We start from the raw sequence: 14904 nt of genomic DNA on the forward strand, positions 1-14904 counted from the left end.
ATTCAATTTTTTCTTCTCCTGGGTAATTATCCATTTACCTTTTTCCACCTTGAGAACAATCAGAAACAGAAGAAATTCAGAATGGGCAGAGATCTATGCATAAAGCATGTTAGTTATTTAGTTATTTAGTTTTTCAACCACAAAACGTTTTTACAGTACTGAAATCTATACAGAAGGCTTTCTAGTGAAAGAGATTTTCAAAGGAGTTATTACGACACAAACCTTTATTGTGTCAATATTATCACCAAATCAGAGAGACAGAAAGATTTCAGATTAAGAAGAAACACACACAAGGGAGAGTCCCCCAGAAATATCAGCTCTCTTGTATCAACGACCATTCACCGTGGAACCACACAAAGTTGATAACGCCGTGGAACATGTCCATTACTTTCCACTACTGGTGCAATGTCTATTTCTTCATGCTGCTTGGACGCTTTCAGATGGAAGTTTTGCAACAGCGTTGTGAGGATTACGAAGATCTCCATACGGGCCAAACCTTCACCAGGACAGACTCTTTTTCCTGGAAAAGCAAGAAACAGGAGTTCCATTTATATATACAGGGTGAGTCCTAACCCAATTTCTCCCAGGCCATACAGTCCAACATTTTTTCTCTTTGTTTGCATCCCCCTCTCCATCCCACTACAGATCCTTAGATTCCCCCTAAGGTTAAGCCAAGCCAGCCCTCCCATTTGCCCCTTCTCTCCATTCTGGACGCATAAAACAGAGGTCCATCACCTGCTCCGAATGGCAGGAAGGCATCCACCTTCTTGAAGGCCCCGTTTTCATCCAGGAAGTGGCCAGGATTGAATTTCCTGGGTGTCTCATAGTACTGGGAGCTCTTCATGATGGATGACAGGAAAGGAATAACGGTGGTGCCCTGCAGAGGAAAGGCAGAGACCCCGGGGGCAACAGTTATTGCAAGCAACCCAGTTCAGATATTTCCTCTTTAGCCTGCCTTTATTCCTAATTCAAATCCCCTAAGGACTGGACAATGCTCTGCTGATTAGGAGATGGTACCCTCCATAGGTAATCATTCAATTTATCTGCATCACTACATGTGGCCTGGCCCTGGGAAGAGTCTCGTAGCTTGGCAGGAGCCAGGAGCATATAGTGGTATCTTGGTTCTCGAACTTAATCCGTTCCGAGAGTCTGTTCGACTCCTGAAACCATTCGAAAACTGCAACAGTTACAGAACTATACAGGAAAACAAGCTCCTATGGGAGCCCTGATATAGAGGTTCAGTTAAAACATTGCAGGCCTTGCCCTGGGTAGCTGCAAGACCACCTCAAGACCCCACCTCTCCGGATTGCATCCTTCCAGTTTGAGATTGGAGTACAAATGAAACAATCTCTCTTTCTCCAGCACAGAAGCTGTGCATGTTTAGGAACAGTTCTCACCGGGATGACCTTGCCCCCTGGTGTAAACAAACCAGGATTCTCACAGCTTCTGGAAACTTCCAGTAACTTTTAGCAACTTTGAGTGTTCTTTGTGGGAATGAATGTCTCACCCCAACACTCCCTCCACTGTCAATGGGAGCATGCCTCTCTTTTTTTCAAAAAAAAAATTATTAACAAAAAACATCTAGTAAAAATAAAACACTACAAATGACAACAACCAGAAGCAAAAAAACAAAAAAACAAAAACCACAACAAAATGAAACATACATAATTTCATATTCTTAACCTTTTGTCAATTCATTGTACTGCGACTTCCTCGGATCCTCCTTACTGCGATTCACTGCTTATCCTTTTTAGCAATTTCTATTTCATCATCATTTTAACCTTATATAAATTATGCTTATTTCTTAATTCTTAACAAATCTATTATCTTCAATTACCTATTTTTCTTTACCACTAACCCCGATCTTGCGCTACAGCATTATATATACCTCCAAGTCCATTTCATATTAATTAATTACAATATTATTATTATTCAAATAAACTTTAAAATTCTTCCAATCTTCTTCCACCGATTTTTCTCCCTAGTCGCGGAGCCTCCCAGTCATATCAGCCAGTTCCATATATTCCATCATTTTCATCTGCCACTCTTGCACCGTCGGTATTTCTTGTGTTTTCCAATATTTTGCTATCAAAATTCTAGCTGCTGTTGTGGCATATAAAAAGAATGTAATATCCTTCTTGGGTATTTCATTCTTGACTACCCCAATAAAAAGGTCTCTGGTTTCTTTATAAAAGTGTTTTTAAACTCTTTCTTCAATTCATTATAAATCCTTTCCCAGAAGTCTTTTATTTTAGGGCAAGTCCACCACATATGATAAAATGTTCCTTCCACTACTTTGCATTTCCAGCACTTATTGTCATGTGTGTGATACATCTTTGCTAATTTAACTGGAGTTAAATACCACCTGTACATCATTTTCATAACATTTTCTTTCAATACATTACATGCAGTGAATCTGACCAATTTTTTCCACAACCTTTCCCAATCCTCCATCATTATATTATGCCCAACATATTTAGCCCATTCAATCATTACTGATTTTGTTTGTTCATCCTTTGTTTGCCATTCCAGCAGTAAATTTTGAAGTAGAAACGGGAGCAGGAGCAGCACCACACACAACATCGCCACCTTTTTTGACCTGAAACTGCTAGGAGCCGGACCAGGAGCAAGTCCAGTAACTTAATAAGCAAGATGGCACTGAGAATACTTTCCTGGAATTCTCACGGTTTGAACTCGAAACTTAAAATAAATCAGGTATACCATGTGTTACAAAAACAGAATTTGGATGTGATATGCTTACAAGAAACACATGTGACGAGAATTCATAGAAAAATCTTACAGAATAAAAAATTGGGCCAGGATTTTATTTCATCGGGAAAAGTCAAAAAACGAGGAGTAGTAATCTATGTGAAGGAAAAATTTGAGGCAAAGTTAATATTTAAAGACGAGGAAGGAATATATGTTGCGGTTGAAGTAAAGGTGCATGGGGAGAAGTTTCTAATGATGCCAAATCTGAATTTTACAAGAAGTTACACGACATATTGCTGGACTATATGGATTATAAAATTGTTTTGATGGGGGACATGAATGCGGTGGTCTCCACAATGATGGACAGAACACAAAGGCAAAGACTATCAAACGACGGGAGATTACCAAAGACATTATTTGAGTTGGTTGAAAATTTTGATGATTGATACTTGGAGACTAAAAAATCCATTAGAAAAAGAGTTCACATTTTTCTCAGATGTTCATCAAACAGGTTCCAGACTTGATTATATTTGGACTACAAGGGACTTAGCCCCAAAAATAGCTAGAGCAGAAATTTGCCCAAAGACTTGTTCGGATCATAATGCTGTGCTGTTGGAACTAAAATTATTCGTACAGGGTTCGTATAGATGGAGAATGAATGATGCCTTGTTGAGGAATGAACAGATTGCTGAAAAGGCCCAAAAGACCCTAAAAGAATATTTTGAAATAAATTTAAATAACGAAACAGAAAGAAGGGTCATATGGGACGCTAGTAAAGCGGTGATGAGATGATTCTTGATTCAGCAGAATACAATAAGGAGGAAAGCACAAGAGGCAAGAAAAGAAAAGATCATAAATCAAATGAAAGAGGAAGAGAGAAAGTTAAGAAAGTTAAGGTCCAACCTGAAAAATCAGCAGGTTCAAAAGGAAATAAAGGCTTTGCAAACACAATATTCTCAGTTAATCAACCAGGAAATTGAGTGGAAAGTGAAGATGATGAAGCAGAGATCTTTCGAATCTGCAAATAAATGTGGAAAGTTGCTGGCATGGCAGTTGAAAAAGAGGCAAAAGCAAAATATAATAACCAAGGTAATACAGGAGGAAAAGATAATAGAGAACCCAGCAGAAATTAGAAAATGTTTCCAGAAATATTATAAGCAACTGTACAAGAAAGATAAAGAAGATTTAGGGGAAATGGACCAGTTCTTGGCTAAGCATGGATTGCAGAAAATTCCGAAGCAAAAGAATACTCTAATAGATTTGTTAAGAGTATGTGATATTGGAATTATTATTCATCAGCTGGTCACGTTTTGTTGTATGGTATACGCATAGTTATACATGACTTTGGTTTATTGTTGGTTGTATATTTCTGAAACTGAGTGGCAAAGAGCAGGTTTTTGTGCAGCAAAAAGCAACAAAACCCAAACATGGAGCTTTTAAACGCAGAAGTTTGTCTGGAAAGAGTGGGGCAAAAGGTAAGTGTGGATAAGCCCTAAGCTGCAGGCGTAAATCTGAACTAATATTTCTGTTAGCCACACAACTCACTTTACCTTCGGAATGGTGAACCCTCGGAAATGTGCTTCCTTGGTGACTAAATGAGGAACTGCCACTGGGAAGAGGTCTAGAAATCGCTGGATCTCATTGATGAAGGCTTCTGTGTAGGGCATCTGATTCCGGTCCTCATAGGAGGGGCTGCGGTTCCTCCCAATGACCCGCTCAATCTCCTCTTGAATGTTTGCTATAAACAATATGGTGGGATTAGAGCTAACATGCAATTAGGAATTGTTAGATATAGTTATAGGAGGAAGAATCATGGCTCAGTAGTTTAGGAGTTTGTAACACACTACATCAATTGAATATCAAGGCAGAATAAAAAGTATGAGCAAGATGGACCTCCTGCTTTGCATGTAGAAGGTTTGTTCTCTGGCTTCTCCAGTTAACAGAAGAATGTAGAAGGAGATGGAAAGGATCTTTCTTGCATGCAGTGAGGGAGCAGGAGAGGCCTACAGACAGTTGCACATGGCAAAGGAAGGTGTGCTCTGCAGCAGTGTGGAGGTAGGGGCAGTACAGGAGTGGAGGGTTGCCCTCAGTGCTGTTTTTATAGAAAACTAGCTGGCCTGGCCAGGCGTTCCTGTGATTCCCCCCACTCTGTCCGGACACATGACTTATCCTGCCCCCTCCTCCCCCCACCCCCCCTGTCTGAGCCCTCTGTTGCCTCCGGGGAGTATTGGCCCCTCCCCCTGTTTCTCCATACCTTGGCCCCCACCCTTGGAGAAGGAACTGTCAGTTTCTGGGTTCTATTTCCCAGTATTTACTTTTGTCTGAGCCCTCTGTTGTCCCCAGGGAGTGTTGTCCCCTCTCCCCTCTATCTCCATACATTGGCCCCCTGCGCACGCATCGTGAACATTTTGATATATATAGATTAATTTTTTAAAAAATAAGAACATGAGAAGCAGAAGTTACTATTGTTTAATTTTACTTTTGGGGTTGTCGTTTATTTTGGTGGGTATTGTATGCTTTCGACGTTGTTGTGTGTTTTGTGGATTGTTTGATTGTTTGATTGTTTGTTTGTTTTGTTTTGATTATTTGGATATTCTAATTTTGGAGTAGGTGTTTTGAATGTAGGATGTGGTGTTGGGTTTTGTTATTGTGCTGTTTGCAATGTTTTATTTCTCCAGTTGGGGTTGTCATTTATTTTGGCGTGTAGTGTATGATTTTGGTGTGGGTGGTTGTTTTTTTGTATTTTATTTTTGGTGTAATTTTTTGGAATGTAGGATGGGATGTATTTTGTTTTTTTAATGTGTTGTTTGTAACATTTTTTATTTTATTTTTATGGTTTTATTGTGGGTATAATTGAGGAGTATTTGGTGTTGAGGAAGGTGGGGAGAGGTCTGTTTGGGCAAAGAAAAGGATCGGGGGTGATGATGCACCCCGGGACCCAGTGAACTACTTTAAAAATCTCAACGGGGGGGTCAAATAGCGAAGCCCCACAGCCCCGTAACAACAGAAGGTGCATTCCGAAGCGCCCGAGCTGTTCGGTTCCATAAAAAACCCAGTAAGTGGCAAGGGGAAGGTAGGGAGTTGTAAACCGGGGGGGGGGGGAATTGGCCACTGCAAATATCTGAGGACTTAAACTGGGAAGAGAAAGTGCATGGTTGTTGTTTTTTTAAAAGACGCACAGCCTGGCAATCAGTCATAGTATAAAGCCTAGGTTAAAAGGGGTACGACTGCCCTTACTTAAAATGGCCACAGTAGCCTCGTATGTGACACAATGCCCACTATATTAAAAAGCAAAAACCCCTCGCCGTGTCCCCAAGTGTGTGTTAGGGGAAATGATGAATGACTACCTAATGCTGCCAGGCGTTTAATAATACAGCCGCCGGGAGAGGCTTTGGGCTTGGGCTTTGGAGGTGGAATGGGCGTTTTGGCGGTCGGCCTACTCAGTTTTCCCTGTCCCAACCCACCCCCCACTGCTTTGGCTGACTCAGGGTCCTCCCTTCCCCCCCCATGGCTATGTGTCCCCCCCCCTTTGTTGTGCCTCATCCCTGTGCCCCCCCTTGTGAAAGGCCCTATTCTGTTTGTTTTTCCCTGCTTGGCAATATTGAAAAAGCTGGGCCTTGTTGCTGCAAAAGAACTGTTTTCAGTTGGTGGCTGTGGAATTTTGTGATGTCATCTGGCGGCGCAGCTTTTGGATGCTGCTGGAGTCTTCAGAGCTTCTGGTGGTGATGTCTAATTTGGGCGCCACTTTTTTGGTGTTCAATCATTATTTTAGGTGTGAAAGGTGTAGTTTTTTTTGGGGGGGGGTAATCAGGCCAGATCCCTCCCTGATGGGCAAGGTACGTTGTGGCCAAATTTGTTACATTACGGTTCAGCAGTTACGGAGAAAGGCTGTGACCTCCGCGTACGCAATGCCTACATTTTTATATATATAGAAGAGGTGCCGGAACTCACCATGTTCTCTTAGAATGGAAATGGCAGCCACCTGAGAAGTGTCTGAACTGAGTTCCTGTGAGTTCCCCCTGGAATAAAAACCCTCGTCCAATATTTTCTTCAAGTTGGTTCCTATAAGTTCCAGTGTGATCAAAGGAAGGAACTGGGGTTCTGACTCAGTGGAAGGGAGAAAATCCCATGAGTTAGAGCTGGGAAAGAGAGTCCTGGATTTTTTAGCAAGAGAGGAACCCATCAGCCATCCAAACAGACAGGAAACAAGAGTTAGCCAGACAGATTTGATCTTGGTTTTTTTTACCTTCCATTTCTGGGTGTCGGAGGAGGACAACAAGCCCCTGTAGGATGGTGTTGCCTGTTGTATCTGTCCCTGCAAAGAATAGGTTGAGAACTGTAGCAACCAGGTTTTCATGAATGAATTCTGAAGCTGGGTTTGATTTCTCCTGATACGGAAAGAAGAAGAAGAAAAGAGCAATGTTATCAAACCTGGGGCTAATTTGTATGTCTACAGAAAGGTTTTATGGAAGACTGGCTGGCAAGATTTCCTTTCCAATCTGATTCAAAGTATCACAGGATAGACTTGTAAAAAATATCGCTGAGTTACAGAGGTATGAGAAGCAGCATCCTGCTGCCCAATCAGGTCCAGCATCCTGTTCTCACAATGACCAACAAGATGCCAATGGGAAACTCACAAGCTCAAGAACCAGGTGAAACTACAGCAAGTGGTCAACTGTGCAGGTAGAAGCTAGCCCTTGAGCAGGGAAGGTGTTAATTCAAAGAGTGGTGGCAGGTGTTTGGGGGCATATATAGGATGTTGTGCTGGTTCCCCAGTTGTGTCTTATACAAAAGAAATGATAGCGAGAGAGAGCTTGATAGAACCTAGGGAATCATGGAATTGTAAGGTTGGAAGGGACAAAAAAGGTCTTCGAGTCACAGAGGAGATGAGGAAGACACAACAAAGTCATAAAAGACTAGTATTAGCATACAAATTCCAAATACTCCTACCTGCTCCATTTTGGCCAGGAAGCAGTCAATGAAGTCCCGGGGGCAATTTGGATCAAAGGACTCCTGGTGCATCTTGACCCTCTGAGAGATGAAATTTATTAACTTCTTCATGTACCTGGTCAGTTTATGCTGAGGCCCAGGCAGGATCCGCATTAAGCTTGGAAAAAAATTGCAGATCTGTGAAGAAAAAGGACATGGAGCCCCATCAAGACCTACCCTTCCTTATTGCCATGCATCCCATGGCCTGGACCATAATATTCAGCTCCTGAACTACCGTATGTCCCATCCACCAGAAGCAAAATGAGCAATTAGGCTTACAAAAAATATAGGGAGAGGCAGCTGAGGGCATGAACCAGCTAACACTCTTCCTTACTTCCTGTGGTTATACAGGAAGCAGCCTGTGACATCCAAGAGACCAGTTTTAGGACTTGCACCCCCTCCCTCCACTTCCTTACCTGTACCCAGGTGGACAACAGAACTGATGAGGTTTCCTTCATCGTGTCAAGTAAAAAGATGAAGTCCTTGTCCTCATATTCAAACCGGTTGCCAAAAACAATGGAGCAGATGACGTTAGAGACGGCATGACTGAGGTGAATGGTTGGATCAAATGGGTGCCCTGCAGAGGGGGGAAATGGTACAAATGGAGTGTGTATTTACTGGGTAGCCTCTGAGGCCTGTGTCTGCCATATGTAGATTTGCATGCTGTGAACACTGCCAGCCTCCTTTTTACTTAACTTTTCCTAAAACCATTCATAGATGATATTTAGTACACATATGTTCCGCTTTCCAAACCCAAGGTATTCCCCAGAAATAGTTCCTTAAGCGAGCGTTCACCCCACCCCTTGCCTTGAGGTATGAACAGAGGCTGGGGATATGGAAGGTGGCCATGGTAACTGGGTGTGGGGTGACATGAAAAGGGAGACTTCAGCAAGGGTTGCTGGGAAGAAGAAGGAAGACTGCGGTCCATCTTGGGCAGGCCCCTCTTGAAAGGAGCAGGCTACAAGATCTGAACTTCCTTAAAGCTACAGTGATCTCCTTAAAAAGCAGAGACATCACCTTGCCGACAACGGTCCGTATAGTTAAAGCTATGGTTTTCCCAGTAGTGATGTATGGAAGTCAGAGCTGGACCATAAAGAAGGTTCATCGCCACAGAACTGATGCTTTAAAATTCTGGTCTGGAGGAGACTTTTGGGAGTCCCATGGACTGCAAGATCAAACCTATCCATTCTGAAGGAAATCAGCCCTGAGTGCTCACTGGAAGGACAGATCGTGAAGCTGAGGCTCCAATACTTTGGCCACCTCATGAGAGGAAAAAGACCCTGATGTTGGGAAAGATGGAGGGCACAAAGGGGACGACAGAGGACGAGATGGTTGGACAGTGTTCTCGAAGCCACCAACATGAGTCTGACCAAACTGCGGCAGGCAGTGGAAGACAGGAGTGCCTGGTGTGCTCTGGTCCATGGGGTCACGAAGAGTCGGACATGACTAAATGACTAAACAACAACAATGGTCTTCACAATGTCTCAATTCTCTAAAGGGACACAGGCCCTGGGTCTTAACTGAAATCTATCCAGTCTGTGTGTACACAAAAACATTCTACAGCTAAAACTCAACTCAGTTAAAAATCATGAATGGGCTTTTTAGTAGGGTTGCCATATTCCCAAAAGTGAAGATCCAGACAAAGTTGTTGAGCTTTGGGGGAACACCTCCCCCAAAATATTACGTTCTGGGGCTTTTTGTTAATTTAATGGATTTTTTTTTAAAAAAATGACTCCCCTTGCCGTACATCTGCGTTTTCCTAGACGTTTTGCCAATTCACCAAAAATCTGCCTGGATGCCACTCTGCTGCCCAAATCCCAGTTGTGTCTGGGAAAATACAGGTGTCTGGCAGCCCTAGCTTTAAGAAGATGGAAGGATTAAGAGTGCCAGCCCACATTCAGAAAAAGAATCAAAAGGCAAACACCTTGTATCTGGGAGATTCGCCAAATCTGAGCAGAATTCCATTTTGTTTTCTTAGGGGAAATAGCAATCCTTTTTTCTTAGAAAAAAGAGCAATCCTTGACTACTTGATTAAACCTTTTCACTCTGTTGAGGGAAAGCATAGATGAGTGGCAAGAACATTCACCTTCCGTTTTCCGCAGCACTTGCACCAGGAACTGGGCCTCCTCCTGGATCCGCTCCTCGATGGATCTTTTCCCCATCCCAAAGTTCCTCAGTGTTATGAGGGAGAAGCGACGGAGCTGCCTCCACCGTTCCCCATTGGTGGTAACCACGCCTGGAAATGGAGACTCCACTAATCAGAGAAGGCAACAGGGAAAACACCAGAAGAGTAAAATGAGAGAGTGAAAGGAGTAGCCGAGCAGTAAAATAAGAGAAATAAAGGAGGTGAAAGTGAAGGAGGGGTAGATTAAGTCTTGTAGTGCTACCCCTGGAGATGGCACAACCGAACAAGACAAATTCATGCCTGCACCTCTCTTTGGACTCCTCGTGATTTTTTTAAGCCTCACCCTTTTCTCCCATCACTCCCAGCACATTCACAAAGCCAGAAAGGGATCATAGGAAGAAAAGGAACATAGGAATCTTCCTTAGATACATAGAGTTGGAAGGGATCCCCCTGGTCTTCTGGTCCAACCCTCTGCAATGCAGGAATGCCTTCCACCGGGTCAGACCCCCTGGTCCATCTAACTCAGCAAACTGACTGGCAGCCGCTCTCCAGGGTCTCGAGCAAATGCCAAAGACTGCAGTTGGGACATTCTGCATGCAAAAGCAGGTAATCCACCACAACCCTTCCTGAACTACTCTGAGGTTTAGTGGGATAGGGTGGTATACATATCAATCAATCAATCAATCAATTGCCTTCCTCTAACATTGCAAGGCAAATTTCTCCCACCGTATTTCGAAAAGGAGTCATCCAAGTCCTGTAATGGTCCCCTTCCTCCAAATGTTTCTGCGTTATCCACAAGTGCTTCCTTGATGACTTCATAACCACACAGCACCACAATTGGCCGGGAGCCCATGTAGACAGTGAAGATTGGACCATTCTGCTTCCGGAGCTGCCAAGAGATCAATCAATCACACCTTAGTGCTTAAAATTGGGACAAAAAGTGGGTGCAAAGAATATAAATTAAGAGCATTTACATATGACCTTGTAATAACAGTGGAATGAATTACAACTAGCAATGCAATTATCCTGTCCAACCATCTCGTCCTCTGTCATCCCCTTCTCCTAGTGCCCTCAATCTTTCCCAACATCAGGGTCTTTTCCAAGAATTCTTCTCTTCTCATGAGGTAGCCAAAGTATTGGAGCCTCAGCTTCACGATCTGTCCTTCCAGTGAGCACTCAGGGCTGATTTCCTTCAGAATGGATAGGTTTGATCTTCTTGCAGTCCATGGGACTCTCAAGAGTCTCCTCCAGCACCATGATTCAAAAGCATCAATTCTTCGGCGATCAGCCTTCTTTATGGTCCAGCTCTCACTTCCATACATCACTACTGGGAAAATCATAGCTTTAACTATACGGACCTTTGTCGGCAAGGTGATGTCTCTGCTTTTTAAGATGCTGTCTAGGTTTGTCATTGCTTTTCTCCCAAGAACCAGGCGTCTTTTAATTTCGTGACTGCTGTCACCATCTGCAGTGATCAAGGAGCCCAAGAAAGTAAAATCTCTCACTGCCTCCATTTCTTCCCCTTCTATTTGCCAGGAGGTGATGGGACCAGTGGCCATGATCTTGGTTTTTTTGATGTTGAGCTTGAGACCATATTTTGCACTCTCCTCTTTCACCCTCATTAAAAGGTTCATTAATTCCTCCTCACTTTCTGCCATCAAGGTTGTGTCATCTGCATACCTGAGGTTGTTGATATTTCTTCCGGCAATCTTAATTCCGGCTTGGGATTCATCTAGTCCAGCCTTTCGCATATGAATTAAATAAGCAGGGAGACAATATACAACCTTGTCGTACTCCTTACCCAATTTTGAACCAATCAGTTGTTCCATATCCAGTTCTAACTGTAGCTTCTTGTCCCACATAGAGATTTCTAAAATTATGTAAAACTTAATAAAAAATATTTATAAAATTTGGACAAAATGTTAAAGCTAAGAAGCTGCCCATGAGCTCCAAAGCAGCTACTTGCTGATAACAGGAAGAAATAACTACTTGTATTGAAACATTATCAGGTGGTGCAGCAAAGGAAAGATCCTGAAAACTTGAAACACCAGTATACCTGAAGGAGCGTCTCCATCCCCATCGTTCTGCTTGGACACTGAGGTCCACCTCCGAGGGCCTTCTGGTGGTTCCCTCATTGCGAGAATCAAAGTTACAGGGAACCAGGCAGAGGGCCTTCTCAGTAGTGGCACCCGCCCTGTGGAACGCCCTCCCATCAGATGTCAAGGAAATAAACAACCAGCCCCTTTGGCTCCCTCCCCCCCAACGCTACACAGCAGAGACTCACACTCACCTTATTAAAAGACGCGACGATGTCCCGAATATTCAACTGGAGCAAGTTGCCTAGCAAAGGCAATGGGGTGGGGCCCGGGGGCAGTTTGCCCTTTGTGGCATCTCTCCTCCGGATTAGGATAAGCAAGAAGGTGATGCAGGAGACCAGCAAGAAGGGCAACACTCCAAAGAGTTCCATTTGGGAGCTGACGGCCCTCGTTGACTTTGCTGCTCCTTGTACTTTGGTCGTACAAAGAAGTGGATGGGCATCCCAAGCGCTGCCTATAAATCCCCTCACAGAGATGGTGCAAGCAGAAAGAATAAAAACCTGTAATTCAGGGGAATTTCGACTTGCACAAGCATTTCTCTGGGCAATGCTGGTAGAAAGTTACATGCCCCTCTGGGACTCTCCCTACCTGTCCATGAATGAGGAAGGGAGATTAGAAAGATTAGAAACTCAAGATGCCTGCAGCATCTCAGTATTATGTAGGACAGAGTCAGAACTTTAAATCTGTGCAAATGAAGTGGATTAAAGTACCAAATCCACTTTATAAAGAAGGAGTGGTCCTTTTTGCAGTTTGGAAAGCAACAGGGAAATGCATTGCAAAGTGTGGAACGAACCAACATTGTCGGGAAGGTGTGTGAAGGCCTTGTAATCAAATCAGGATGCATGCTCATTGCCATATAGCCAACCCCTATTTTTACCCTTGCGTTCCCCTAAAAAACCTCAATGACTTTGGCGGATCCTCTAAAAAACACTCAACAACTTTGGCTGTTCTCTCTCCCCCCCCCCCACACACACACAACAAAAATCTAACTCCTTGGAACCTGAAACCTGAATGAATAAAAGTTTATCTAAGGCATTATCAACAATGTCTTTTATGAGATGAGGCCACCAGAACTGTACATTGTATTCCTAATATAGTGACATCATAGATTGACATAATAACATTATGATATTGGCAATTTTATTTTCATTTCCTGATAGTCCCTAGCTTGAAATTTGCTCCTTCATAGCCACAACACCCTGAGTCAACATCTTCCTGGAGCTGCATAGGATGACCCCAAGATCTCATTCCTGATCTGTCACTGCCAGTTCAGACCCCATGAGGGTATATGTGATATTAGTATCTCATTGCCCAAGCATGCATCTTTTTATACCTGTCCAGTTGTTGTTGTTGTTGTTGTTGAATAATAATAATAATAATAATAATAATAATAATAATAAACAACTTTCTCCAACTGTTCATTTTGGAGTTCAGGCAAACAAAATCGCACATAGTATTTCAAGGGCAATTGCACCATTGATTCATATATTTATTGTTGTTTAGTCGTTCAGTTGTGTCCGACTCTTCGTGACCCCATATATTTATAGAATCCATATATATTTATAGATCCCATATATTTATAGAATCTTATTAATATGACCCCCATATATTTATAGAATCATATTAATCAAGGGAGACGGGGCTTGCTCACACTTTCTTGTGTTCCTGTTTCTTATTCTTTTTCTCATAGCTAGGGTAGCAATAATTGCTCCGCTGTCATTTTTTCGTCTTCTTCAGTGGCAGGGAACAAAAAAGATACCGAAATTTCTATCATCCGTCAGTCAAGCTTTCTGCTTTGCTTTAAACAATTTAATAATTACTTTCTTTGTTTTTCCAGCAACAGGAGGCGGTACTCCCAAATCTTTATTCTTTGGATTGCTTTTCTTTAACATGATGGCAATGAACCTTTGTTGTATGGAAGAAAAGGTTGTTCTCAGAACTGGTTTTTTGTCATTGTCACTGATATAGTGTCTCCCTCTCCAAATCTTTCTCCTGATGAAGTGGGGCAGCACCTGACATTTTTGAACTAAGCTTTGTTGTCTGGAATTTAAGATATCTCTCTGGACTGGTGCTTTTTTGTGGGTGTATTCTGCAACGTGTCATTTATACAATAATAATGCATTCCCGAGGGATTTATACTGGACTACCCACGCGACATTCCTCACTTTTCATATCTGTGCTTGAGGTATTGTTACAAAAATTAAGACATACAAGAGCTGTTACGGGAATAACATTACAAGAAACCCAAACTAGCGGGATAGTAGTGCTGCAAATAATTGAAGAATTTGGATCTCTAGCAGGATTTAAAATTTAAAAAGCTAAAACAAAAATGATGGTTAAAAATATGAATGAGGAATTAACCGACCAACTACAGAAGGAAATGGAAATCAAGGTGGTAAAGAAAGTTAAATATCTAGGTATATGGTTATTTCCAAAGAATATAAATCTATTTAAAGAAAATTATGTAATAATATGGAAAGAAATCAAAAGAAATTTAGACATATGGAATAGACTGAAGGTGTCGTTTTGGGAAGAATAGCCGTGGTTAAAATGAAGGTGTTACCCAAACTATTATATTTGTTTCAAACCATTCCAGTAATTACAGGATTAGGACAGTTTAAGGAATGGCAGAAAAAAATCTCAAGGTTTGTGTGGCAAGGGAAGAAGCCCAAGATAAAATTTAAGTTGTTAACTGATAGAAGAGAAAGAGGCGGATTCTCCCTACCTGACCTCAAACTCTATTATGAAGCTGCTTGTATAACATGGTTGAGGGAATGGATGAAATTTGATAACACCGATGTTCTAGACCTGGAAGGGTTCGCAAACAGGTTTGGGTGGCACGCATAGCTATGGTATGGAAAGGTTAAAGTACATCAGGATTTCTTAAATCATATTATAAAAAGACCATTATATGAAGTATGGATGAGATATAAAGACTTGTTTGAAAGGAAAACACCCAGGAAGCCTTTTCAGTTAAAAAATTAA

General features: G+C 42.2%; 1 protein-coding gene across 1 annotated transcript; it reads right to left on the minus strand.

Annotated features, from left to right (window-relative positions):
• Positions 1-338: 338 nt before the first annotated feature.
• Positions 339-12290, minus strand: LOC132592251 (cytochrome P450 2H2-like). The gene is made up of 9 exons (XM_088672793.1): positions 12114-12290; positions 10550-10712; positions 9785-9934; positions 8115-8275; positions 7660-7836; positions 6956-7097; positions 4260-4447; positions 736-877; positions 339-520 (listed from the first exon to the last, which is right to left on the minus strand). Exons 1-9 carry the CDS (start codon positions 12288-12290, stop codon positions 339-341), a joined length of 1482 nt encoding a protein of 493 aa, XP_088528919.1.
• Positions 12291-14904: the final 2614 nt, after the last annotated feature.

The sequence above is a fragment of the Zootoca vivipara genome, chromosome 6 (genome assembly GCF_965207765.1).
Source record: "Zootoca vivipara chromosome 6, rZooViv2.hap1.1, whole genome shotgun sequence".
Lineage (NCBI taxonomy): Eukaryota > Metazoa > Chordata > Lepidosauria > Squamata > Lacertidae > Zootoca > Zootoca vivipara.

Bases quoted from the DNA above. Each gene is read 5' to 3' on its own strand.
- LOC132592251 (XM_088672793.1), bottom strand. From the start codon at position 12,290: ATGGAACTCTTTGGAGTGTTGCCCTTCTTGCTGGTCTCCTGCATCACC. The intron at 7,837-8,114 runs GTAAGGAAGTGG...TTTTCTTCACAG, and splicing joins TGTTGTCCACCTGGGTACAG to ATCTGCAATTTTTTTCCAAG. The intron at 4,448-6,955 runs GTAAAAAAAACC...TATTGTTTATAG, and splicing joins CCGACACCCAGAAATGGAAG to CAAACATTCAAGAGGAGATT.